The 24,105-nt window shown below is 54.6% G+C and overlaps 1 protein-coding gene across 3 annotated transcripts; it reads right to left on the bottom strand.

The window, feature by feature from the left end:
* Positions 1–765: 765 nt before the first annotated feature.
* On the bottom strand, positions 766–24,027 carry RHCG (Rh family C glycoprotein). Of its 3 annotated transcripts, none has more exons than XM_060617672.3 (11): positions 23,770–24,027; positions 15,725–15,911; positions 13,370–13,520; positions 9,338–9,485; positions 8,370–8,536; positions 6,392–6,529; positions 6,067–6,203; positions 5,629–5,753; positions 5,333–5,406; positions 2,041–2,122; positions 766–1,214 (listed from the first exon to the last, which is right to left on the bottom strand). In XM_060617672.3, exons 1-10 carry the CDS (start codon positions 23,954–23,956, stop codon positions 2,054–2,056), a joined length of 1,383 nt encoding a protein of 460 aa, XP_060473655.1. In that variant the 5' UTR covers positions 23,957–24,027; the 3' UTR covers positions 766–1,214; positions 2,041–2,053. The 3 variants fall into 3 exon arrangements, with proteins under 3 accessions (XP_060473655.1, XP_060473654.1, XP_078305136.1); XM_060617671.3 differs by having other exon boundaries at positions 2,030–2,122; positions 23,770–24,026; XM_078449010.2 differs by lacking the exon at positions 766–1,214 and adding an exon at positions 1,242–1,607 and having other exon boundaries at positions 2,030–2,122.
* Positions 24,028–24,105: the final 78 nt, after the last annotated feature.

Raw genomic sequence — 24,105 nt, 5'->3', positions numbered from 1 at the left:
TTGCTCCACAAAGGATCTGGATTCTGCTGCTTACTCTCCAGCTGGCACGCTTTTGCCTCACATCTCTTTTAGCCACACCAAACCTCGCTATGTTGATCTCTGGGTCTCTGCCCAGGCTGTCCCCGTGCCATCCTTCCGGTAAACTCCTATTCAGCCTCCAAAACCCTGCTCAGGTCACCCGCTCTGGGAAGCCACCTGGCCATGGAATGGCTGTCAAGAGTTCAGGGTGGATCTCGGGTGTCAGGTCGGTCCTCACCTAGACTGTGAGGCCCCTAAGGGTGGGAAGTGTGTGTTACTCAGCCCAGGGTGGTGGCTGGCCACAAGAAGTGGTGAGATCCAAACTGTTGAGTCCAGGCTGGCTTGGCAGGGAGCAAGAGGGAAGGGTTGGGGTAGGGGGATTGGCCCAAAGGAGCCCTCCTCCCTTATTCTCCCACCCTGCCTGAGTGCCCTTGAAACGGAGCAGGGTCACACCACACGGAGGGCACGGTGGGCATGGCAGTTTTCATGGTCGGTGAGTTTCTAGGGTGGTTGATGGAAACTAAGGACGGGCCTTGGGGAAAGACCCCAGCCCCAAAGCTGAGCCTGGCAGGGGGCCCCAAGCGGGAGCAGCCTCCAGCACCCCGGATTCTTCCTCTTCATCCCAGGATGATTTCCCTCGCATTGTGGGTGGCAGCTTGGTATGGAGGGTCAGGACAGGGGCGGGAGGCCAGGTCTTTGGGGTCCTTTTGTCCTTCAAACTGGCCCCGTTTGGAGCATTCACACCCATTCTACAAAGAACACCAGGAACGTTTATTCACGGAGGCTGCCATCTGCATGGCACAGAGAGGTCTGGGCGGCCCAGGGAGCAAGGGAGGTGCTGGCAGAGGGGTAGGCGGGGCGTGGAAGACCCCAGAAGTTGGGCTGGCGGCTAAGTTGTCTCCTAGGATGGCTCGCGCCCACTCCCAGCTGCCGGCCCCACTCCTGCCTGCTGTTCTCAGGATGTGGCCACCAAGACCCCCTGGAGGCAGGCCTCCTGCAGCCAGAACCTGGCTTGGATGCCCACTTTGTCTAGAGCTCTCCCGTCTCCATTCTCAGGCAGGCCTCCTGGGATGAAGGAGAAAGAAGTGGAGGGCGCCCTGGGCCAGGCCAGCAGGTGGGGTGCTGCTTGCCTTGCTCCTGTGTTCTCAGCTTGGTCGGCACCGCTCTTTTGGGAGGGCCGGGGCGGTCTGTGGAGCCTGCAGGGAGAGAGCCAAGAGCAGCGGGCCACTGTGGGGTCCTGCCGTAGCCCCTTGGGCACCTTTGCCTTTTCCGGACAGGGTGGGCATTAGAGGCAAGTGGTCACATCACTCAGCCTTGTGCCCTAGACGCAGCTCTTTCCAAGCTCTGGGCTCCAAGGGGATCCAAGAGCGCGAATGAGCACAGGGGTGATGACTTGCTAAGACCCCAGTTTCTCTACTTGCACTCTGTGGCCTTGGAGAACCTGAACTTTTCTGAGCCTTAATTTTCTCATTTATTGGAAAAGAGGGAAGTAGTTGCACCTGTCGGGTAGAGCTCTCTGTGGAGGGTTGGATGCAAAAGGCACGAGGAAGGGCTTGGTGCATTCCACACGGGGGCAAGGAGACTGTGAGCTGATGGGAAGAAGAGAGGAGACAGAGGAGGAAGGTAGAACTAGCCCGAGGTGGTCGACTGAATAGAGCCAGGCCTGTCAGTCCTGCTTTTATAAATGAGGAAATTGAGGCTCTGGCTCTGGGTGAAGAGATCCTCAAAGTCACAGCCAGTAAGCAGCAAAGCCAAGTGTGCACCCAGGTCACCTTCTATATATTCCTTCCAGTTCAGAGTGCCTTCCATATATCTCTGTGCCTGTCCAGCTTGCAAGGAGTCTGAGTGCCACCAACCCTCACATGCCCGCTCCAATCCAGGCAGGAGCATTTCTTGATGCTCTCTTTTTGCCCACATCTGCATTTCTTGATGCTCTCTTTTTGCCCCTTTGCTGGTGTCACCCAGTTCCCAGAGCTGGGCACCCACCGGGAGACCCTGCCCACGCTCTCACCTGCTTCTCACCTGCCCTGGGAGTTTAAGGTTCCGCGGGCTTGAGGGTGGAGTCCTCAGGATGTAAGACAGTGCTCTTCAGCTCCTCAGGCATCTGCAGAGACAGGAGGACAGTTCCAAGGGCCCTGCCCTAGGCCAGGCAGGTGTCCCTGGTAGAACTAGCACAGCCTGGGCAAGTCAGGAGCAGCGTATGGTGTGTGGCGGGCGCCACCTTGTGATCACTATGCAGATTGCATGCCAGGGAGCAGGGCGGTCCTTCACACAGGTGTCCTGCCCCCTACATCAGGCTAGCCACTGTCCAGGGTGCTGGGGCACTGCAAGCACGAGACAAGAGTCCTTGCCCCACCAGAGCAATGGGAAGGCGTTCAAGTGACAGGCACAGTGACAATATGAACTGCAAATGCACATGAGAGGCTGATAGCCCAGTCAGGGGCGGGGGATTCTGGTTGTGCTGAACCCACTCTTGATAGATGAGCAGGAGTAATGTGCCAGGGAGAGGCAGCATGGCAAGCTCCCTGAATAGCAGACAGGTCCAAAAGGGGGGTGAGGTGAGATGTGTGTGGGGGGGAGGGGGGGAGCAGAAATGGATTGGTAGGTGGAGTGGGAGTGGGGTGGATCAGCGTTGCCTTGGCTTCAAGGCTTAGCTTTGATCTCAAAGATTGCCTCATCTGGGGCGCCTGGGTGGCTCTGTTGGTTGAGCGTCCAACTCTCGATTTTGGCTCAGGGCATGATCTCACAGTTGCATAGATTCAAGCCCTGCATCGGGCTCTGCACTAGCAGCACAGAGCCCGCTTGGGATTCTCTGTCTCCCTCGCTCTCTGCCCTTCCCCCACTCCCGCTGTCTCTGTCTCTCTCAGAATAAATAAATAAAAAAGATTTCCTCATCTAAGGTCCTGGGGAACAGCTGTGTCCCCTCATCCTCTGGAAAGCCACCTCATCTCCTAGGTAAACCATCCAGAGGCCAGGGGCTGAGGGGATGGCCTGATGGTGGCTTACTTCCACTGACACAGAATTACAGTCCTCAAAACGGAGCACTGCTGAAAGGTATACTACAGCAGAGAGAAGGTGTGAACTTAGAATACATTGTAAAGATCAAAACAGAACCAAGAGTGAACTTCTATATATGGGAATTGATAACATCTTTTAGTTTATTTCATTGGCGTTAAATCTGTGTGATTTCTAATTGTGGTGTCTAAAATAGTTTAAATTCTGACTTTAAAAATGGGATGAAAATAATTATGCTGCTAAAAAAAGGAAGTTTATTAAGAATGTAATAACAGAATACTTCTTATAAAAAGAAAGAGCAGGATCTCAAATTGGGCATATAATCTCCACTGTGTAAAAAAAAATTGGGGCACCTGGGTGGCTCAGTCAGTTAAGCATCCAACTTAGGGTCAGGTCATGATCTCATGGCTCGTGAGTTTGAGCCCCACATCAGGCTCTGTGCTAACAGCCTTGAGTCTGGAGCCTGCTTCAGATTCTGTGTCTCCCTCTCTCTCTGCCCCTCCCCTGCTCACACACACACTCTCTCTCTTTCTCTCTCAAAAATAAATAAACATTAAAAAATCTGCGAGGATTAAAAAAAAAAAAAAAAGACTGGAGGGAAATATACCCAAAACATTAACAGTACTTGAATTAGGGTGATAGGATTTCTTTCTATTTTTCTCTATTTCCAGATTTCCTTTAATGGGCTTCTATTCATTTTATAATTAAAAAATAATTTAAAGAGAATGAATTCAAAAGCATTATTAGCTATGTACATGAAATTGGCTTCTAATGGATACCAGTTGAAATTACCCAGAAAACTTCTGGTGTGGTTAAAAATACAGAGCCAAGGGGCACCTGGATGGCTCAGGCGGTTAAGCGTCTGACTCTTGCTTTCAGCTCAGGCCATGATCTTACGGTTTGTGGGTTTGATCTCACTGTGGGTTTGGCAGGGTAGAGCCCACTTGGGATTCTCTGTCTCCCCCTCTCTATCTGCCCTCCCCCCTCCCTCTCTCTCTCCCCCATCTCAAAGAAAATAAATAACCATTTTAAAAATAAAATAAAAATACAGAGCCACATGAAAGGCGGTGATGGGCAGGCCCTTGTCACAGGGGCCACAGACACAGGTTAGGTCCTGCCCCCTGTCATGAGGGGAAGTGTGGGTGGCTGTCATCCTCCACCATCTAACGAAGGTAATTGCCTTCAACAATGATTGGTCGGGAGGGAGGCCTCCCTGAAGTCACTGAAAACCCAAATCACGGCATCTTTTTAAAGAAATGGAGTCCTGTGACATCCTAGTACTTTCAGCCTGTAGAACATCGTTTCTCCAGTTGGGTCTCTGTACTGATACAGAAAGCAATGGAATGTCACAGAACTCAGTTTCTGGACCAGACTCAGCTGGAAAGTTGTTCCCACACATAGACCCTCCTGAATTACAATCCTGGGCAGGTGCCTGGGAAGCTGCATTTTTATAAGGTCTCCAGGTGGATCGTGGTTCTTTTTTTTTTTTTTTTAATTTTTTTTACGTTTATTTTTGAGACAGAGAGAGACAGAGCATGAGCGGGGGAGGGGCAGACAGAGAGGGAGACGCAGAACCGGAAGCAGGCTCCAGACTCTGAGCCATCAGCCCAGAGCCCGACGTGGGGCTCGAACTCACGGTCTGTGAGATCGTGACCTGAGCTGAAGTCGGACGCTTAACCGACTGAGCCACCCAGGCGCCCCACCACATTGTGGTTCTTAACCCGGGTTACATATTGGATTCACCTGGGGAAGTTTAAAAAAAAAAACAAAAAACCAAAAAAACAAAAACTCCTAATGTCCAGGCCCTACCCCCAAACCAATGAACTCGGAGCCTCGCGGGGCTTGGAGAACCTTTAAGGCTCCCCGGGTGATTCCAATGCACACAGAAAGGTCGTGGTTCTCAGAGGCGGGTGTGCGTTTCATCAGAATCACGGGGAGGGCTTGTTGAAACACAGTGCTGAGCCTCCCCCCTGAATTTTGGATTCAGGAGGACTGGGTACGATTCAAGAAATTTGTATTCCTAACAAGTTCCCAGGTGCTGCTGCCTCTGGGGAGCACAGGGGGCCATACTTTAGGAATTACGGCTCTAGAATAAAGCCTTCAGCCCGCCCCCGCCCCAGGAGACACAGTCTCCCGCCCCAGGAGACACAGTCTCCCGTTGGAGGAGTAAGGTGACGCGGGGCTCTGTCCCTCACCTTCAGCTTCCGGCTCCTCAGGACCCAGCCCAGCTGACGTGAGTAGGGTCTGTGGAGAAGGGCAGAACCCCCTTTGGGCAGGAGAACAAGTTCCAGGAACTCACCTCCCAGTAGACTGAATCCTCAAAGCAGTTCTCATCAGCAGGCTGTCCCCAGAATGGCAATTTCAAAATGACCCCTAAAGAAAGTTGGGGGTCACAGGAGGTCAGGAACCACTTCCTCTCTGCCTACCCAGCCCTTTCCCACAGATGGGAAGCTCCCCCCAACCCCCAACCCAACCCAATCCCACAACCACAAGCGCACAGGATTCCTGGGTCCTCCGAGCTGACCTCTGGTACGTGCTGGTGGGTCCCCCACACGCAGCGGCCCCACCTTCTCTGGCCCAGACGCTCCCACTCACCCACGATGATGCCGCCCACCAGGGCTATGGCCAGGGACACGAAGAGACCAGCAGCCTGAAACTTGCCCTGCATGCTTGAGTCCCAGGAAGTCTTGAAACCATCAAAGCCAAAGAAATTGGCAAGCCTCGAGTGGAGACAGAGAGCAGGTCAGGGCTCCACTGAGAGGCCAAGGAAGCACTTGCTGTCGCCCCACAAATGTGAATGGGCACCAAGGCTCAGTAAACCCTTGCTTGAGCCTCCCCATGTGCACTGGACAGATCAGATGGTCTCTAAGACTCCTGAAGAAGGACAGAGGTTCGGGAGAGGGACCCACGGACGGTGGTTCAGATTAGGGAAGGCTAGGGGTAGAGATACAACGTTGGACCCCAGAACAGCAGGAAGGAGGAATGGAGAAGGAAGGAGGGAGCCCGGGCTCCCTGCACCTCCTCCATACTTACCCTTTTATTCCATACACCTTAGCATTGGCGCAGGATGCTGTCACCGCACCCACAATGGCGCCTATGATGCCCGGAAGGCCGTGCAGGTTGTGAATGCCACACGTGTCCTGGATCCGCAGCCGCGACTCCAGGAATGGCTGGAGAGGGGAGAAGGGTGTTGCTCAGGCCCTTAGCCGTGGCAGGGGTGTGGGGAGGCCGGGATTCCAGAGGCCCCAAATACCCAGAGACCCAGCACCCTCCAGCCCCCAGACCTCCCCACCCCTGCCAGTTAGAAACACAGACCCCGGGGTTCCCCGGCCCTCTGCCCTGGCGGGGGGGCCCTCACCGTCAGGTACACAAAACCCAGCGTGGAGACAATGCCGCAGATGAAGCCGACGATGAGGGAGCCGTACGGCATGAGCATCATTTCGGCAGCGGTGCCCACGGCCACCCCTCCCGCAAGTGTGGCGTTCTGGATGTGCACCTGGGTAGGGAGGGCCAGAGCTCAGTCCTCTCCCGGAGCCTGCACCCCCCACGCTCTGGCTCCGGGAGGCAAGGGTGACTCACAGTGCGTCTCAGCCAGCCAGGAGCCTGCAGAGGGCCCCGGGCCTAGCTCCTGTGTTCTCTGCACCAGCAGCCTGGGCACTGTGCGTGGGCACAAATCATGTGTCCCTGCCGGTGAGACCTACTGGCATGTCTGCATGTCCCCTGTGAACCTGTGTGCGCAGGTTTGCATGTCTGATGGTCTCCCCGTGACGTACGCCGACATCAGGCCTGTTCGTGCGCAAACCCCCGAGCCAGAGCCCATGGGCCTACGACGGCTCCAGGCCTACCTGCACCGGGTACTGCGTTGCCGGCTGCGGGGATGATTTCAGTCCGTCTCTACAACAAGCCCAGGAGGTAAGGACCGTTATCTTTTGATGCTTGTTCAGAGGAGGGAGTTGAGGTGCAGGGAGGTGATGTGGCTTGTTAAAGACCACACGGCTAGCAAGAGGCAGAAAGGTAAGTCGATCCGGGTCTGTGTGGAGCCAGAGCCCCTGACCTTGACCTCATTCCGTGCCCTTTTCTGCGTGGGGGTGTTGGGAGCACACAGCTGTGCCCACATCCCTGTGTCTGATTCTCTTCCCTCTGATGTGTGAGTCCCTACCTCTCTGTGTGGCGGCTGTCCAGTGTACCCAGGGGTCATGGCAGTGTCCCAGCACACATATACCCGTGTCAAGAAGCTAGCGTCAGACTATGAGATAGAGAGGTGGTCTTCTTTTTATAGAAGAATATACCACCATCTATGGGCTTTGGCCCCTCCCCACTAATGACAGAACAGTCTATCCCAGGGATGTGACAGGAAGGACACTGGGAAACCATATCCCCCCACCAACCTCCCAGGGGTGTGGACAAGCATCAAAGGGGTTTCCTTTCTGAGGGTATGGGATGATGCAGGTGGAGGTTGCTTTAAGAAGGCTCAGGCTCCTGGGTAGCTCAGTCGGTTAAGCATCTGACTCTTTTTTTTTTTTTTAATTTTTTTTTTTAACGTTTATTTTTGAGACAGAGAGGGACAGAGCATGAACGGGGGAGGGTCAGAGAGAGGGAGACACAGAATCTGAAACAGGCTCCGAGCCATCAGCACAGAGCCCAACGCGGGGCTCGAACTCACGGACTGCGAGATCATGACCTGAGCCGAAGTCGGACGCTTAACCGACTGAGCCACCCAGGTGCCCCAAGCATCTGACTCTTGATCTCGGCTCAGGTTATGATCTCATGATTCATGACTTCGAGCCCCACATCGGGCTCTGTGCTGACAGTGCAGAGCTTGCTTGGGATTCTGTCTCTCTCCCTCTCTCTCTCTGCCCCTCCCCCACTTATGCACTCTCGTTCTCTCTCTCTCTCTCCCCCCCATCTCAAACTTAAAAAAAAAAAAAAAAAAAAAAGAGACTGAGGGCCAGTGTTTGGAAGATCAGAAGCCTGGTAGAAGGAGGTGCCTCTGGCAACCCTACGGGGCAGGTCTGATGGGGTGCTCAGCCCAGAACGGCTGTCAGCACCCCAGGCTGCGGGGGAGGAGAGTGAGGAGGAGGAGCTGCTCAGAGATCAACAATCTCTGAGAATCTGGTTCTGGGCTATGCCAAAACCCAGCTATGTAATCCGAACAAATCATTTGTCCCCAAGCCTCAGTTTCTTCCTCTGCAGGGTGGGTCTGATAATCCTGATGCTGCGAGCCTCAAGGAGTTGTTGGAAGGGCGCGGTGATCAGTGCCCACTGGGCACAGGCGGTCAGAGCCGCACCTCCCCCCCCCCCCCGGGCTCCCCACGCTCCCCGTCCCGCTGTCTCACCATGTCCAGCTTGCCCTTCTTGTGCAAGGCGCTGGACAGTGCCACCGAGGTGAGCACGCAGGCTGCCAAGGAGCAGTAGGTGTTGATGGCAGCTCGGTGCTGGGCGTCTCCGTGTTTGGACACAGCTGAGTTGAAGCTGGGCCAGTACATCCACAGGAAGAGGGTGCCTAGCCGGACCAGACAGGGCCGGTGGGCCCGGGAGAAGAGGTGTTAGATGGGCCCAACAGAACTTAGGCAGACCTCCTGCTCTTTTTAGTTTCAGAGACCTCAGATGACTCCCGTGCCCCAGCAGCTTCCCACCCTACAGCCTTACTCATGCTGGGGGCTCTTCCTACGACATCCTCCCTGCCTTCCTTACTTCCTGATTGTGCTCCAGAAAGTGTAGCCTGACCCCGTAACTGGGCTAAATGCCTCCCACCTTGCTCCCACAGCACCGTGAGGGAGAATCTTTCCCCCCACTGTTGGGAGATTATCTGGTAATGATCTGGTAATAATCCCTTGAAGGCAGGGCTGGGTTTTAGGAGACCAGAGTGGGTGATTGATAGGTGTTCTCTGGAATGAATGGACACAGGAAGTAGGAATTCACACTTTGCCCTGACCCAGGGGATGGAGTCACCAGTTCCACTTTGTCTGCCTTAGGGCATCCTAGGGAAAACAGGATGAGTGACCAACTTCTTCCAGCCCCCTGGGAAAAAGGGACCATCATCTGGGATCCTGGAGATGTCTACAGGCAACCCCCTCTGCCCTTTCCCCAGAGGACCTGGCTACCACCCTCCAGACCACATGGAGATCAGGCATAGTTACGGGAACCTGAACTCCTCATGGAGACCCTCACCCATTATGGTGGTTCTCACTCCTCATGGTGGTCCTCACCCATCATGGCAGCCCTCAGTCATCATGATGGCCCTCATCCATCATGGCCACCTTCACCCATCAGGGTGGCCCTCAGTCCTTCTAGCAGCCCTCACCAATCATGGCGAAGAGGTCCGAGTGGTACACAGAGCTCTGCCTCTCCTTGCTCTGATGTAGGCTGGGTCGATAGAGGATCCAGGTCACTGTGAGCCCAAAGTAGGCGCCAAATGTGTGGATGGTCATAGAGCCCCCTGCATCCTTCACCTGGGGTACAGGGATCAGTGAGGCTCTGATACTGTCTCTCCCTCCCACCTGTGAGCACTTTCCTTCCCCGCCACACACACACACACATACACACACACACACACACACACACACACACACACACACACACAGGTCCATCTGTCTCTGATTCCACAAGCTGCAAGATGGGAGCCTGGGGCCCCCCACAGACCAATCAGTTTGGAAGAGGAGAAAGCAGGGATCCCTGAACCCAGGCTGTGAGCCCGTCGGCAAAATGCCAGAGTATCCTCACCCAGCAGATGGGACTGTGCCCAGATCAGGAAACCCAGCCTTGGAGAGGACCTTGACCAGTCACCCAGCAGGAAGAGGTGAAGCAGACCTAGAACCTAGGGCACCCCCCTAGTTTGTCACCTAGTTGGTCACTAGCTTCTGCCTTATCTTCATTCCTGGGAGCCCTTCCCTTCCCCCTGGGCCCTACCCCCTCCATATGTCTTTCTACGCAGCCACTCCTGGCCCAGCACCACTCGATCTAGACTGCCAGCATCCTGCCTATGACCTCCCAGCTGACCTTACCCTATGACCTCCCAGCTGACCTTCCACCACCCACCCCATCCCCACCCTCCTGTCTCCTGTCTCCCACAGTCAGAGCACGTAGGGAGGTTTCTTCCTCTTCTGTCCCTTCCTGCCCTCCCCCACTCCGTGCCTCTGGATTTCTTTAGGTCTGAAGCTCCTCATTTACAAAGTGGGGGAGAGGGCGGTGACTTAGCAGGGCCGTCTCGAGGGTTAAATCAGACAACTTGTGTAAAGCGCCCGGTGAGAGCCTGGCATTCAACAGGTGCTTCGTGGACTTAGCCTTCCTCCGCGTGCCCCCCTCCCCTCTCTCCAGCCTCCTCTTCCTCCCCACTCAGAACCCATGTTGGGGGGAAATTCCAATCAATCACAGACTTGTTCCTTCACTTTAGATGGGGAAATCCAGCCAGAGAGGTAAGTGTATGGTCCAAGGTCACAGAGCTTAGTGGTGGGGTTGTTGACAGGCCTGGATTTCCTGGTTCCCGGCCTGGTGGGTGCCTCTCCCAGCACCCTGGGACCTGGGATGAGCCCTCATGACCTCTCTGAGTCTCAGCTTTCTCATCTGTAAAGTGGAGGTAATAATTGTGCCTTTCTCAGAGATGAGGATTGAGATAAGCCACGTAAAGTATTCAGAGCAGGGCTCAGCCAAGGGCAAGTGCTCCTGACATGTCAGCAGTGATGTATTTTAACTTGGCACAGAGACAGGCCTGAAGACTGTCAGGCATTAAAAGAATTTCTGTAGCGGGAGCCTGGGTGGCTCAGGCTGTTAAGCGTCCGACTGTTGATTTTAGCTCCCGTCACGATCTCCCGGTTCGTGAGATCAAGCCCTGAGTGAGGCTCTGTGCTGACAGCCTGGTTGAGATTCTCTCTCTCTCTCTCTCTCTCTCTCTCTCTCCCTCTCCCTCTCCCTCTCCCTCTCCCTCTCCCTCTCCCCTCCCCCCCTCTCTCCCCACCCCCTCTCTCTCCTCTCTCTCAAAAAAACAAAAACAAAAAACTACACACCGAATTTCTGTAGCAGATTGGGGGGATTTTTGAGGGTCTCTCGACTCATGCCCAAGACTGTGGATTCTCACTGTTTCAGATCATGCCCATTGGCCCCACTGCCCACCCCTCGCCTAGCCTTGCTTCTTTCTTTCTCACGCCTCCCACCACACCCAGTCCCTAAGGCCTGTGTATTCCCCTCCTTTCTATCTGTTGAATCACTTCCTTCTCTTGGTACTACCCCCAGCCCCAGTCCCATGATCTCTTACCAGGGCGACTTGGACAGTCTCTTAACAGGGCTCCCTGATCCCAGCCATTGTCCTCACCAGAGCCGAAGTGGCATTTCTATTACGTGTGTCTGGCCGTGCCACTCCCCCATCTGAAACTCTCCATAGCTCCCCACTGCCGTCATGACAAAGTTGCCCTCGTGACTCTTCAACACCATCTCCAGGAGCCTTGATGATCCGTGTCCTGCCCCCCTTCCTCCACCATTACCCCCCCAAGCCCTCCCCCAGCACACCCTCCTTCCACCAGATGGAGCCACCAGAGACCACTCACCGTGGGCCTCCCTCAAGGCCTTTGCACTGTTTCCTCTGCCTCACCCCTTTGCCTGGTTGCTTTCTCCTTGACTTCTAGCTTTGATGTCTCTTCCTCCAGGAAGCCTCCCTGACCTGCCATGCTGGCTCAGGCACCCTCCTTCGTGTCACCAAGCCCTTGACCTCACTTCTCATCACACTGCATGGTAACTGTGTACTTCCTGGTTCCCTCACTAGATTGTGAGCTCCTCAGGGTCTGAGTGAGAGTGCCCGGGGCATTACCTGACATGCAGTCAAACTCAGAGTCTTGGTTTTTACTTGGTAAATATTTGTTGAGCACTTATTAGGCATTGAACTAGGTGCTGGGGACACGGATGGTCCAGACAGATAAGGTTTATCAGAGAAGGAGAAATGTTATGAAGAAAATAAACCAGGTCAATGTGAGACATAGTGACTAGGGTGGGGTAGGGGGGTAAGCTAGAGGGCAACACTGTATAGGGGGGAGAATCTGGGAGGGCCTCTCTGAAGAGGTGATATTCTAGCTGAGACCTCAGCGATGAAAATGACTGGGGGATGAGCATTCCAGGCAAGAGCAAAGGCCCCGAGGGGGAACCAAGCTTGCTGTGTTGAGGAACAGACAGGAGGGTATGGCCAAAGCACAGAAAGATGGGGAGAGAGTAGGTTATAAGACTGGAGAGAGAGGCTGGGGGCAGAACATGTAGGGCTTTATAACAAATGTGGATTTTATTTGAAGTGAAATTTTAAAAGCTACTGGAGGGTTTTAATCAGGGGAATTGGTCTCATACGCATTACTAACAGGTCTCCATGGCTGCTGGTGGGGATTGGCCTGTGGTGGTGAGTGGGGCAAGGATGAAGATTAGGAGGTGAGTTAAGAGGTAGAGATATGGTGGCCTGGGTCAGTCTGGTGGCTGAAGAAAATGACAAAATGAATGACTGGATGTAGTGTCACGTAAAAAAAACAAAAGCAAAAAAACTCTACCCCTTTTCAGGGGTGGGGGTGTTCCAGGCAGAGTCCAAATGTAGAGGAGTTGGGGGCTAAGAAATGGATGAAGTCTCTGAATGACCTTCACCCCTGCAAAGGTACCAAAGAAGTATCTGAGCTAGAGTCAGAGGTCTAAGGCACCCCTTACTTGGTTCTTTGAATTGGCCAACTTTAAGGGGCATGATTCCTGCCAGAATCCATGTGACTGTCACTTCTAGAGTCGTGCAGTGCACAACCTATGCAGCGATACACGTCCACCTTGGATATTCCCTAAGGCTCCTTCCTTACATATGTGTAGCCCTCAATACACTGTGTCTTTTTCTTGGGAGACCAATCTGTGAATGTGGTGTGTGTGTGTAAGAGTATGTTCAGGGGGGTGCCTGGGTGGCTCAGTCGGTGAAATGTCTGATTCTTGATTTTGGCTCAGGTCATGATCTCACAGTTCGTGGGACTGAGCCCTGTATCAGGCTCTGCAGTGTCAGCTCATGCTGTTCTCTCTCTCTCTCTCTCTCTCTCTCAAATAAGTGTTAAAAAAAAAAAAAGAGAGACTATGTTCAGGAACACCCACTCTTTCCACCCAATATGCAGGAAAGAGAAAGGAGGGAGACAACCAACATGAGGGGCCCCTGCTCTGCCCAGTAAATATCATTACTCTCACTTTAGAGACGAGGAAACTGACATTCAGAAGGTTACGTGACTTGCCAACATTGAACGGAATCCAGCTGGCATATCTCCCCAGCCCTCCCTTTCTCTAGTTCCCTGCTGTCACCCCAAGTGGCCCTTCCATCTCCACCCCCGTTCTGATCCCTGCTCACCTCTAGCAGGCTGAGGAGGATAAACTCATTCACTGAGAAGAGGGTCACTTGGAAGAGGGTCATGATGAGTAGCTGGACAGGGCTGACTTTGCCCAGAACCGCCCCAAAGGCCACGCAGACAGAGCCCACGCAGAAGTCCGCATTGATGAGGCTGTGGGGAGATGGGTCAGGGGAGGGGCTGAGGCAGCAGCAAAAAGCTGTGCTCCACGCCCTGGGTTTGAATCTGGACTTTGGTCATCCATGGATTTGGACTTGGGGCTTAACCTTGCTGAGCCTCCGTGTCATGATGTCGTAAGGGCACATAACATCCTAAAGGTACTCTAAGTAACAGGTGAAGGGTCCAGCAAGGCAACGGCACATACCAGAGGCCATGCCCTTCCTTCGTGACCCCATCTCAGCACCCCCTCCTTGCAGGCAACTTTGTGGTCAAGGCACCCAAGTCATCTGGCGGCTGTTGTTGAACATGCTGCATATTTGGAGCCGCGCCCTGCCCTCCGTCCTCTACCTGCCCTTCCAGAACCTCTTCTGACTGCCTCCTCTTTCAGGAAGCCTTCCTTGGTTCCTCCACCCACATGTGGTCTCTGTCTCCAGACTCTTAGATCTCACTCTAAACACACCTCTTCTGTTGGTTACCAGGGCTCTGCTTGGGTTTGAGCTCTCATGTCCTTACCCGAGAGAGAGGATCTGTGTCCAGAGAAGAGAGAGAGGGCTTCCTGCAGGATGTAGGGAGCTGGGGGCTGGATGGAGGGGGCAGGAAGGCCAACAGAGAGAACAGAAGCAGAGGAGCACCTAGGTCCTTCTTAAGTCTGGACCCTGAAAGCCTAGCCGGTCAGCAGAAGGCTGATGGCGAAGCAGACAGCCAGGTAGATGTCGTGCGGCCAAAGGAGACCCTGGTTCCATCCACGTGCCTCCTAACCCAGGCCTTCCTGGGACGGGCCAGCGGCAAAGCTGTCCTGGATTGTGAGGCAGAGTCAGGAGAGTTGTTAACAGGGGTGGGTGTAGGGACAGTAGAGGCTAGACCCACAAGCCATTCGCAGCCAGAGGAAGTGCCCCTGCCCCACGCTCAGGTGTGTGTGTGTGAGAATCAGGAGGTGAGAAGTAAGAGACCAGCTGACTGTAGGGCCAGGGAGTGGAATGGGGGCCGTTCTGTCAGGTCCCTCCCAAGACAGAGGATGTTCATTGGAGCGTCTGCTTCACTACGAGCCTTGTTCACGGCTGTGTCCCCAGGGCCTCACATAGGGCCCGGCTGAATGAATCATGACAGTTACTAAGTGCCAGGCACAGAAATAGCTGCCTGGTACAGCACATGTCCTCCTGTGCCACAGAGGTACTGTTAGTAGCCACATCATATAGATGAAACATGGAGGCTTAGAGAGGCCGAGTTATTTGCTGATGTTCCCACAACTGCAGCCAGAAGACCCATCTGACGTTGGGCCTCCAGCTGCCGGGAGATGGAAGTTCGGATGTCACCTCTTAGGAGGGCCCACGGAGTTTTGGGCAGAGCCTGTAGGGGAGCCATGACCCTAGAGTGACAGGTGGGACCTGGAGGTCTCTTCAAGTAGGCACAGGAGCCAGGAGGAGGGTCTAGGGACAACATGAGCATCCAGTCCTGAGCACCAAAAATGGGCTCCAGCTCAGTTGCTGAAAATCTATCCCCTGAAAGCCAATTTGCCAAAACTCAATTTGTCAAGTGACCAACTCACCCAATCACTGGTTCACCCAAAACTTGCCAACTCACGAAGTTCATAATAATTCTCTTTGGAGATTTTTAAAAAGTTGTATACTTTTGTTTTTCATTCAGCCATAGCTCTTTGGCTGTGGTGGCCAATGAAATATATTACAGGTGTTTTCATACTTTGGATCTACGGCTTTGGGAGTGAGACTTTCTTGTCAAAGATTTTATACAAAAGACTAATTTCTTGGCTCCGACCATGTTCTATCTAGTCAACTATTTTTCCAGTTTCTCTAAAGTCGTGGATTCATTAACTGGCTTCAGTGAATTAATCATCTTGCAAGTATTTGGCATGTTTTAAGTTTCAGACACCTGGCCTATGATCCCCGGTTGGTGCCCTATATGTGACAGCAGGGGCTTGCACGTTAAACGTAGTTTTATGGCCATTTGCCTCTGAACCCTTTCTGTGGATTTGGCCTTCCCGCGGGCTGACGAATGTTCTTTTGCATACCCGCCCTCTCGCCCGGTGATCCCCGCCCCCGGGCCAGCCCCTCACCCCGGGCCCCGCCTCCGGGCCCGCCCCCTTTCCCAGGGCCCCGCCCATAGTCCCCGGGGCCCGCCCCCATCCCTGCAGAGCCCGCCCCGGCCCCGCCCCTTGCCCTCCGGACCCGCCCCACGCTCACTTCTCCACGCCCAAGTGGATGTAGCCTTCCTTGTAGGAGTGGAACCAGCCTTGCATGAGCAGCGCCCACTGGATGCCAAAGGCCGCCAGCAGGAAATTGAAGCCCACCGAGCTGTAACCGTAGCGCTGCAGGAAGGTCATGAGGAAGCCGAAGCCCACGAAGATCATCACGTGCACGTCCTGGAAGCCTGCGGGGAGAGTGCAGCCGGGGGGCTCGGTCGCTTAGCCCGCCCTAGCCCTGGGTCTGGGCCAGCAAAGCCCCGCGCAGAACCTGTGTCTTCCGGGCCACTGGCCACCCAGTAGCCTTCCAAGCCCCCTCCTCCCATGTCTGCATCCGGATCCTGGGGCCAGGGGCAGTAATGAATGACCTTCCTGTGCATAGAACAGCCGCTAACCCCACCCACCCCCCACCCCGTTTTGTCCCAAGAACCTCTGGAGGGGGCTGGGCTGGGGGGAAACCAGGGTGAGCCTCCCACTTGAGACCACTCGTTCTAAGGCCAAGGAAGGCCTGGGTGTCCCCTCAGGAGATGGCAGCTTCCTTTTTCCATCCACACCCTGGGTGGAGGTGGGCAGCTGGGCATTTGAAATGGGGGCCAGGCTGTGGATTACACGTAGAATCTAGGGTCCAGAACCCAGACTTTCTGCGCTCTGCCCCCTCAACGCCATCACTTTAGTACGGAGAAGTTAGTCTCATCTTGACTGGTGAAGCACATGAGTTGATCACTCCCGTGAAGGTCTCCTCCCACCTCCACCTCCAGCAAGTACCCTTTCCTGAATCACTGAGACCTGAATTTGGACCCGTTTCCTCCATCTGGTAGACAGATGACTCTGGAGAGTCAGGTAACACACTTGGGTCTCAGCGCCTTCTGGAATGCTTAGTCACAAATGCTGCAGAGATTAAATGCGGATATGTATGTAAAGTACCTAACAGTGTCGGTCCCATGATAGGTGCTCAAAATGGACGTGTCATTATTTATTGTTGCTTTATTATTGTTACTTAGGCATAGGCTAATTCTGAATTCTGAACCAACTCTTTCATCAGTTCACAGTGTGGTCCTGACAAGCCACTTCCCTTCAGCCTCAGTTTTCTCCATAAAACCAAAGGATGGATTAGAATGATCTTAACTGTCCTTCCAGGGCTAACGTTGCCTGATTCTAGATTCCCAGAAAAGGACAGAAGGGAAGCAAAGATAGTCACAAAAAATAAGACGCTAAAAGGAATTATAGGTGTCACAGGACACAGAGGAGCCAGACTGAAGGGTTCCTGGTGGCCAAATCGGGCAGTTTGAGCATCAAAATAATTAGGTACTGTAATGAATTAAAACCATTACAAAAACAGTAACTCAAAGTCGGAAGTAAATGAGATCGTGAGGAGGGCTCTTGCTTGTACCAGAATGCCGAGGGCCAGACGGTTAAATGTAGAATGAGTGCTGAAGTTGGAAAATCGTGATTTTCACAGTAAAGATTCCATCAGTGGGTGCTAAATCCAGGGAGAAATTTTGATGAAGAGCAGAACATTTGCATTGTCTTCAAGAGTCTCCCCATGGACTGCTTACAAGTTACAAGGTAGAAAAAAAAAACCAACCAAACAAAACCCAGTAATTACGAAGTGGAGAAACAGGGCAAGGTCTTCACTGAATGATCAAAATTAACATCGCCAATAAGGGACAGATGGATAGCACACGCCTTCAGATGTGATACCCTGAAGGAGACACATCACCGGTATGGTATTCCAGCCCAGAAGGCATAATCCCATTCTACTCGTGAGGAAGCATCAGACAAACAGAAAATGAGTAACATGCTGTTAGAAACGGGGGTGAGGCTGGAGTCCTGAGCAATATCAACGTCATAAAAGACAAAGAAAGGCCGCAGGAATGTTCCAGGTTAAAAAAGGATAAAGAGAAATAGGTCTACTGCATTCAATACCTAACTCAGGAATGGATCCTGGATTTGCCTGGCGGGGGCAGGGGGGCAGGCAGTGAGGGGGCGAGTGGGAGGAGAGCTATAGAGGTTGTTATTGAGAAAGTTAGAGACTAATTAGAAAATTAGGTTGACAAAATTCGATAGAAACTGTATATTAACGTATTGCACAATGTACACTTATGAAATTGATTACTGTGGTTGCAGAGAATACCCCCATTCTCGGGAAACATCCCGGGAATCTTTAGGGTGACAGGGCCATGATGTGTCTGACCCACCCTCAGAAGATTCGGAGAAGGAAAGAGTGTATGTGTTTGGGTCTCTGTGCAGAGAGGGAGAGGAGGAGCAGGGAGCTGAATCGGAGTTAAAAGTATACAGTGTTCTTTGTGCTGTTTCTGTTTTAGCAACTTTTTATAAATTGAAATTATTCCCAAGTAAAACGTTAAAAAACAAAGGCTGTGGGGGGGACCTGCAGGGCCCACTGGCCTGCCCCCTCCATTCCTTCCTCATTCCTCCCCCCTCCCCCCACGTGTCAGCTGCACCTGCCTCCATGTTCCTCAGTGCTACTCCGGGGTCTCTGCCTGTGTCCTTCCCTCCCCCTGGGATGCTGTTCCCACAAAACGGCCAGAACCTCTTCCTGCAGATCTCAACGAAATGTTGCCTCATCACAGAGGCTTTCCAGACCACCCGGTTTGAAGTGGGTTCTCTCCCTCTTCTTTCCTTTCTGGTTCTTATTACAGTTTGCAGAACGGTGTGTTTGTCTAGCCCACTCGACTGTAAACCTCCCGGTAGGTTTTGTTCACTCTGCTGGTCCCCAGTACCTCTGACCCTGTCTGGGGAGCCCCCCCCCCCCCCCCGCAGGCCTTCCTGTGGCCCAGGCCACGGCCACAGCCCCCTTGGCTAGCGGCTGAGGGAGGAGGCCCTGCACGCCGCAGGCCCCGGGGCAGGGGGCGTGCAAGCTGATGTAAGAGAGCTGTGGGTCTCACCCCAGCATGGCGCTCTGAGCTCCTGCCTGGAGACCTGTGCGAATTTGCGCGAACAAACAGCAGCTTGGTGTCGGTTTCACGATGTGTGCAGCTGATTGCGTGCATTATCGCATTTCATGGTTTATCACGTTTCCAACTGTCGTGGGGGAATCTGAGCTAATGCGCGTGAAGCGCCATACGTGGCATTATGGTTATTCTTGGGGAGAAGGATGGGTGGCAGACCGGAGGAGAGGTGTGAAAGAGGGAGGGGACACTCGCAGCAGCCGGGGAGGGGAGCTGGCAGGAGGGCAGGGCTTCTGCTGGAAGACACAGGGGATCGGAGGCAGTTGTGGAGTGGGAGGGAGGGGCTGGGTCTGGTGTCCTTGGAGTTGAAGATGACCACGGGGATGTGGGGGGGGGGGGCGGTGGTGGATGGTGAGGGTCGACAGGGCAGCTGGGGGGAACGGAGCCTGGCTGTGTGGGGTGGAGCGGGGATGTGAGACTGGGCGGGCCCGCAGATGGAAATGTGAGTCAGAATGTGGGCACGATGAGGGGGAGACAGAAGCTGAGAACTGGCCTGCCTTTGAGGCTAGCAGACGGGACAGGGAAGGCGCTGGCTGGCAGGGGTGGGAGGAATCCCTGGGAAGAGGCAGCGTCACAGAGGGTGGGGGCCTTTTCAGAAGAGGCAGTTTGGTGGCAGAAAGGAACCCTGTGGGCAGGGACAGGGGGTGGGGTATGGGGGGGCCCTCCTGGGGGGTACTGCAATTTCGGGGCTGCCTTCATTCTCCCTGAGGCCCTCCCCTTCTCCGTGCATCATCCCTGCCTGCCCCCTCTCGCCAGTTCTCTGTCCTCTGTGACTCCTCTGGTGTCCCAACCTCTCTCTTTGACCTTCTCTTTCTTGGTGTCTCTTTCTTCTCCCCCCACCTCAGGCACACGGACGCCACCTTCTCCTCTCCTTGGGCACCTCCCCATTCATTCTCTTGCTCCCTTTCTCTTTATCTCCCAAACTGGTCCTAATTTAGAATCCAGACATAAAACAGTGGAATAGTTTACGTTTCATAAAGTTTGGTGCTAGTTCCTGAAACGCTTTTACCAGTAATGGTTTGAAAGTCCCAATCGTGTGACCTTCAGGAAGGACATAATCCCTCTGATCTGCAGTTTCTTTTTCTGTAAAATGGGGGGGGGGAGGGTAATACAGGGGCTCAGGTGGTGTTCACCCCAGAGGTTTACGGTGCACATTTAATGACTTCATCCAATCCTGGGCACAGGCCTGGCTCTTTAGCAACTGATGGGTAATATCAGCTACAGTTTCTCTTTGTCTCCTTCAAGATTGTCCAGGTGTTTTGCACTGAGGTGGCAACTTGCTGTGGGACAGTGGAAGTTGGAGAGATACCTGCCCTTCCCCCCTCTTTCCCCAGCATGGGGTGACACAAGCAGTCTTGCTGGCCCAGAGTCTGGTCTCTCAGCTGAAGACTCCAGCTGGCGTGCCAGCCACAAGAGCTGCCACAAGGGGGCAGCAGTACCCCACTCTCCCCTTCTCCACCCCCCTCCTAGCTCACTCTTCCTCACCCCCGGGATGGGTCCCGCCCCCCTCCCCCTGAGAAGCTGGCCTAGTCCCTGAAATCTCTGAAATCTGAGGCCAGAGTTCCCCTCGCCTCTGGGCCTCAGCGGCTTCTTCCGCTCTGCTGCACCAGCACAGAAAGGGTGGTGCCCCGCCTGGTGCAACCTGGGGCCGCCCTTTTCCCATTCACTGTAGGCCAGTCTAGCCCAGACTTTTCTTTGAGACCTCCTGGCCAGTCCCTCACTTGCCCAAGTCTCCGTGCCCACCTCTCCCACGCCTCAGAGCTGAACACAGAACCACCCCATCACTGCACGGTTTCCTGGCAATGGGGCAGAGGCCCGGGAAAGCAGCTGGGCTGCTGGTGGGAGGGCTCAGCTGGTCCCTGCCTGGGTCACGGACGCCACCCCGAGAGTGTTGGGCAAATGTCTACCGTCCACTTGCTGCACCACAAGAGGGACAGAAATGCCCTGCCTGACAGAGCATGTGAAAAGCACTTGTAAGTGGGGAGAGAACAGAGGAATTTAAATGCTCTAATAGTTGAAACTATTCCTTGGCCAGATCTCTGAACATGTGTCCTGCTCCCCCTTCAGTCTTCCCGGGAAGCTTCAGGAACCCAGGCTCTGATCACTCCCAGGGGCTAACCTCCCCCAGACCCTGCCAACGGCCTCTCGGGCCCCAGAGCACCAGCCCACGGGGAAGTTTTGTGTTCAGCAGCAGGTGCCTGTAGCGCTGGCCTCCGAGGGCACTGCCGGGGCAAGCCTCCAGCTGGCTCTGTGCCTGCTGCCTGCCGAGGGGCCTGTGTGTGGGGAGCAGCCCTTGGGCCCTCCTGAGCCCCAGCCCGAGCCGGCTGGATCTGGACTCCGCTGGAAACCCGAGATGCCCAGCAGGCTCCACTAATCCCCTGGGCCTGAATGAGGCCCATTATGTTGACAGCTTGGAGCCAACAACCCAGAAGGTACCACAAGGGTGTGCCCTCATCCTCTGCCCCTGGGAACTGCCACACTGGGGTCCCACCTGAACCAGGAGGCCACGTGCCCTCTAACTCCGAACCACAGCCACCATGACCCAGTGGACCTGAGAAGGGCTGGGCAGGGGGAAAAGGGAAAGGTGAACCTGAAGGAAGGGGAGTGGTCCAGGAGCACGGGCCTGGATGTCCAGGGCTCCTGCCCTGGCCCTCTGGTTTCCTAGTCACCCCCTCTCTGGTCTTAGTTTCCTTGTCTACAACATGGGAGTCCCAACAGCGCCTTCCTGGCAGGGCTGGGGGGGGGGGCGGCAGGTCAAAGGAGAGAACGCATGTCTGGTGGCTTGAGCTGTTGTGACTGGAGTCCGGAGGCCGGCCATCTCTCCCTCTACTCCTCTCCTCTCTGTCACTTCCTGTTGATGGCCAAGGGGAACTAGCAGGAGAAACTCAAGCCCTCCTTGGTGGCTGGGGCTGTCTCATCCCCCTTAGCAGCTTCCCTCCTACCCTTTCACAAACCCTACCGCTGGGCTACTCTGCACCACTCACCTGTTCCTGGCATACCTGCCCTGCCTCACCCCTCCTCACCATCCCACCACCTTCCAGGAAGCTGTCTCAGATCTCTTCTGCCCAGAGAGCCTGACATCACTGAGGACAAGGCGCTGGGGTGCCCTCCATGAGTCTGGGAGCCCTTCGGGGTCAGAAAGCAAGGATATGCAACTTGTTCATCCACAACGGCCTTGAGTCTTGGTCTGTTGGGACGGTTGTGGTTTACGTCTCTGGTCTGGTGAATTACTATGAGCGCAACCTCTCCACTCCCTCACTCTCAAAAGTGTCACTAGTTGACAAATTACGTGGCCACCCTATGGATAAATGGTTGTTGGGTGAATAGATGACGGTGGGGCATGGAAGGTGGGTGTGGATGGAGTGGGGATAGGAGCTGGGGAGATGTGAGGACCGCAACCCTCTCTGGGGAGGCTCTGTAGCTCCTATTTTAGGGCTTTGAGACCTTCCACTGTCTGGACCCCTCAAGGACCTATGAATGCCCATGGGAGAACTTGTCCCTGTGCTTTGCTGAAGGGCTGGTTATGGCCGAGAGATAAGCAAGAGCCAGAGTGAAGTAGAACAGGCAAAGGATGGTCTCAAGCTGTCCTGCCTCTCCGTTTGCCAGATCTGTCCAAGGAGAGTAAAGGTGGGCAGTGAAGAGTGGATCTGGAGTCTTAATTCTAAGGCCACAGCTGTCATGGTCTCTTAAAATACAACTCTGAGTGGAGCCCAGTAGAGGCTGTGGTTTCGACCAGCACAGGGCACACTCCTCTTCCATAACCTCCCTTCTGCTAAGCGCCGTATTTCTATTAATGTAACCTGTGATGGCATTCGCTTTCTGGCAGCCATTTAATATGGCCGGCTCCCACTGAGTTGGCACCCCCGCCCCCCACTCTTGTCTTTTTTCATGCAGGCTGTCATCCTCAATGTATGCAGTTATTTATTTGGAGCTAAGTGAAATGTTATTTCTGGAAGCAAAGGCTCCCATCGCTGAGGGTTTTCAAGCCATGGAGGGAACGCCAGCCGGTCTAGGTGGCTGTTGCACGTGAGCTTTACGGTCCCCGCGGAAACTAACAGTCCATGACTCTGTGCGCACCAACCGTTGGAATGATTGTCATTGGCTGCTGGTAGATGGTGTCCAAAATCAGAAAACGCAAGGGCATGGGAAGAGCCTTGGGCTGAGGGGTCTGGAGGTTGGGCCAACCTGAGTGACCTTGGACCAGTTCTTCCAGCTCCTGAGTCCTAGGGCATCTGTGTTTTGTGCACCTCCAGCAATTGCTTCATTAGGAAGTGCGGGTTCCATGCCCAGCCCAGCACTGTGCCAGAACTTCCTGTGCCCTGTCTCACCCCAGCTTCACCCCATGCCTGCACGCGAGGTGCTATTATTATCCCCCGCTGGACAGATGTGGCTGGACAGATGTGACGGAGTTTCAGGGAGGTTGATGTTTTCCTAAGGCTTATCCCCCTGGTTAATGGCAGAACCATGATAGCAGTGAGGTCTGGTGATTCCAAGGGCATGCTCTTAACCCCGGCACTGCAGATACCAGAGAATGAGGGCTGTTCTTTCTTCCCTTCCAGGCCAGATGAGGGTTAGGTGCCTTGGTCCCATATGCTTCTCCCCATAGCAGGACTGGCAAGTCAGTGAGCCATCCCTGCAGCCCTTGACATCGGACCTACCTCCTGAAGTGGCCAGTACGGGCACAGCTGGACAAGGGAGCCAGGGTCACCCCCTGGTTGGTGACTGAGATGGGACTTAGGTCTTTCAAGGACAAGTAAGGCTCTCTGATGGGGAGGTTGGGGGCCTCTGATGGCACCTGGAGTGAGCTCACCCTGGCGAGCTTTCCCTATCGCTTCAACACAGGGAAGAGTTGGTGCACATGTGGCCATTTGTCAAGCGTTCCCTCCAGATACTGGCAGGTGCCGCGTGGGGAGGCTGCGTGGGGAGGGCCAGCGGGCTGCGGGCAGCTTCTCCTCCTCTAGGACCCCGCCCCCTGTTCCCGAGCAGCAGGCTGCACAGGTGCGGCAGGCAGGGCTCTGAGCAGGGTGGGGGACCTGCCCGTCCGCCTCTGCGGGGCCTGCGGGGTGGCCGGACTTACTCGGGTAGCGGTAGTAGAATTCGTTCTCCATGTCGCTGGTGGTGTTCTCATTCCGCTGACTGCCGATCCAGTGGGGGTCGGCATCGAGGTCGTAGCGCACGAACACGCCGAAGAGGACCACCAGGGCCACCTGCAGGAGCAGGCAGGTGACCGGCAGCCGCCAGCGCAGATTGGTGTTCCAGATCATGCTGCAGGGGGCGCCTGGCCGGGAGGGCAGCGGGCAGTTCGGCCGTCGGGAGGCGGAGGGAGAGGCTTATAAGACCCGGGCAGGGGCGGGGCGGGGCGGCCGCGTGGGGTGGCGGAACAGCTGACCCGGGTGCCGCCCGCGCGCTCGCC

Source organism: Panthera onca, chromosome B3 (genome assembly GCF_046562875.1).
Source record: "Panthera onca isolate mPanOnc1 chromosome B3, mPanOnc1 haplotype 2, whole genome shotgun sequence".
NCBI lineage: Eukaryota > Metazoa > Chordata > Mammalia > Carnivora > Felidae > Panthera > Panthera onca.
The sequence above is the reverse complement of the archived record's forward strand: the minus strand, read 5'-3'. Positions and strand labels throughout refer to the sequence as shown.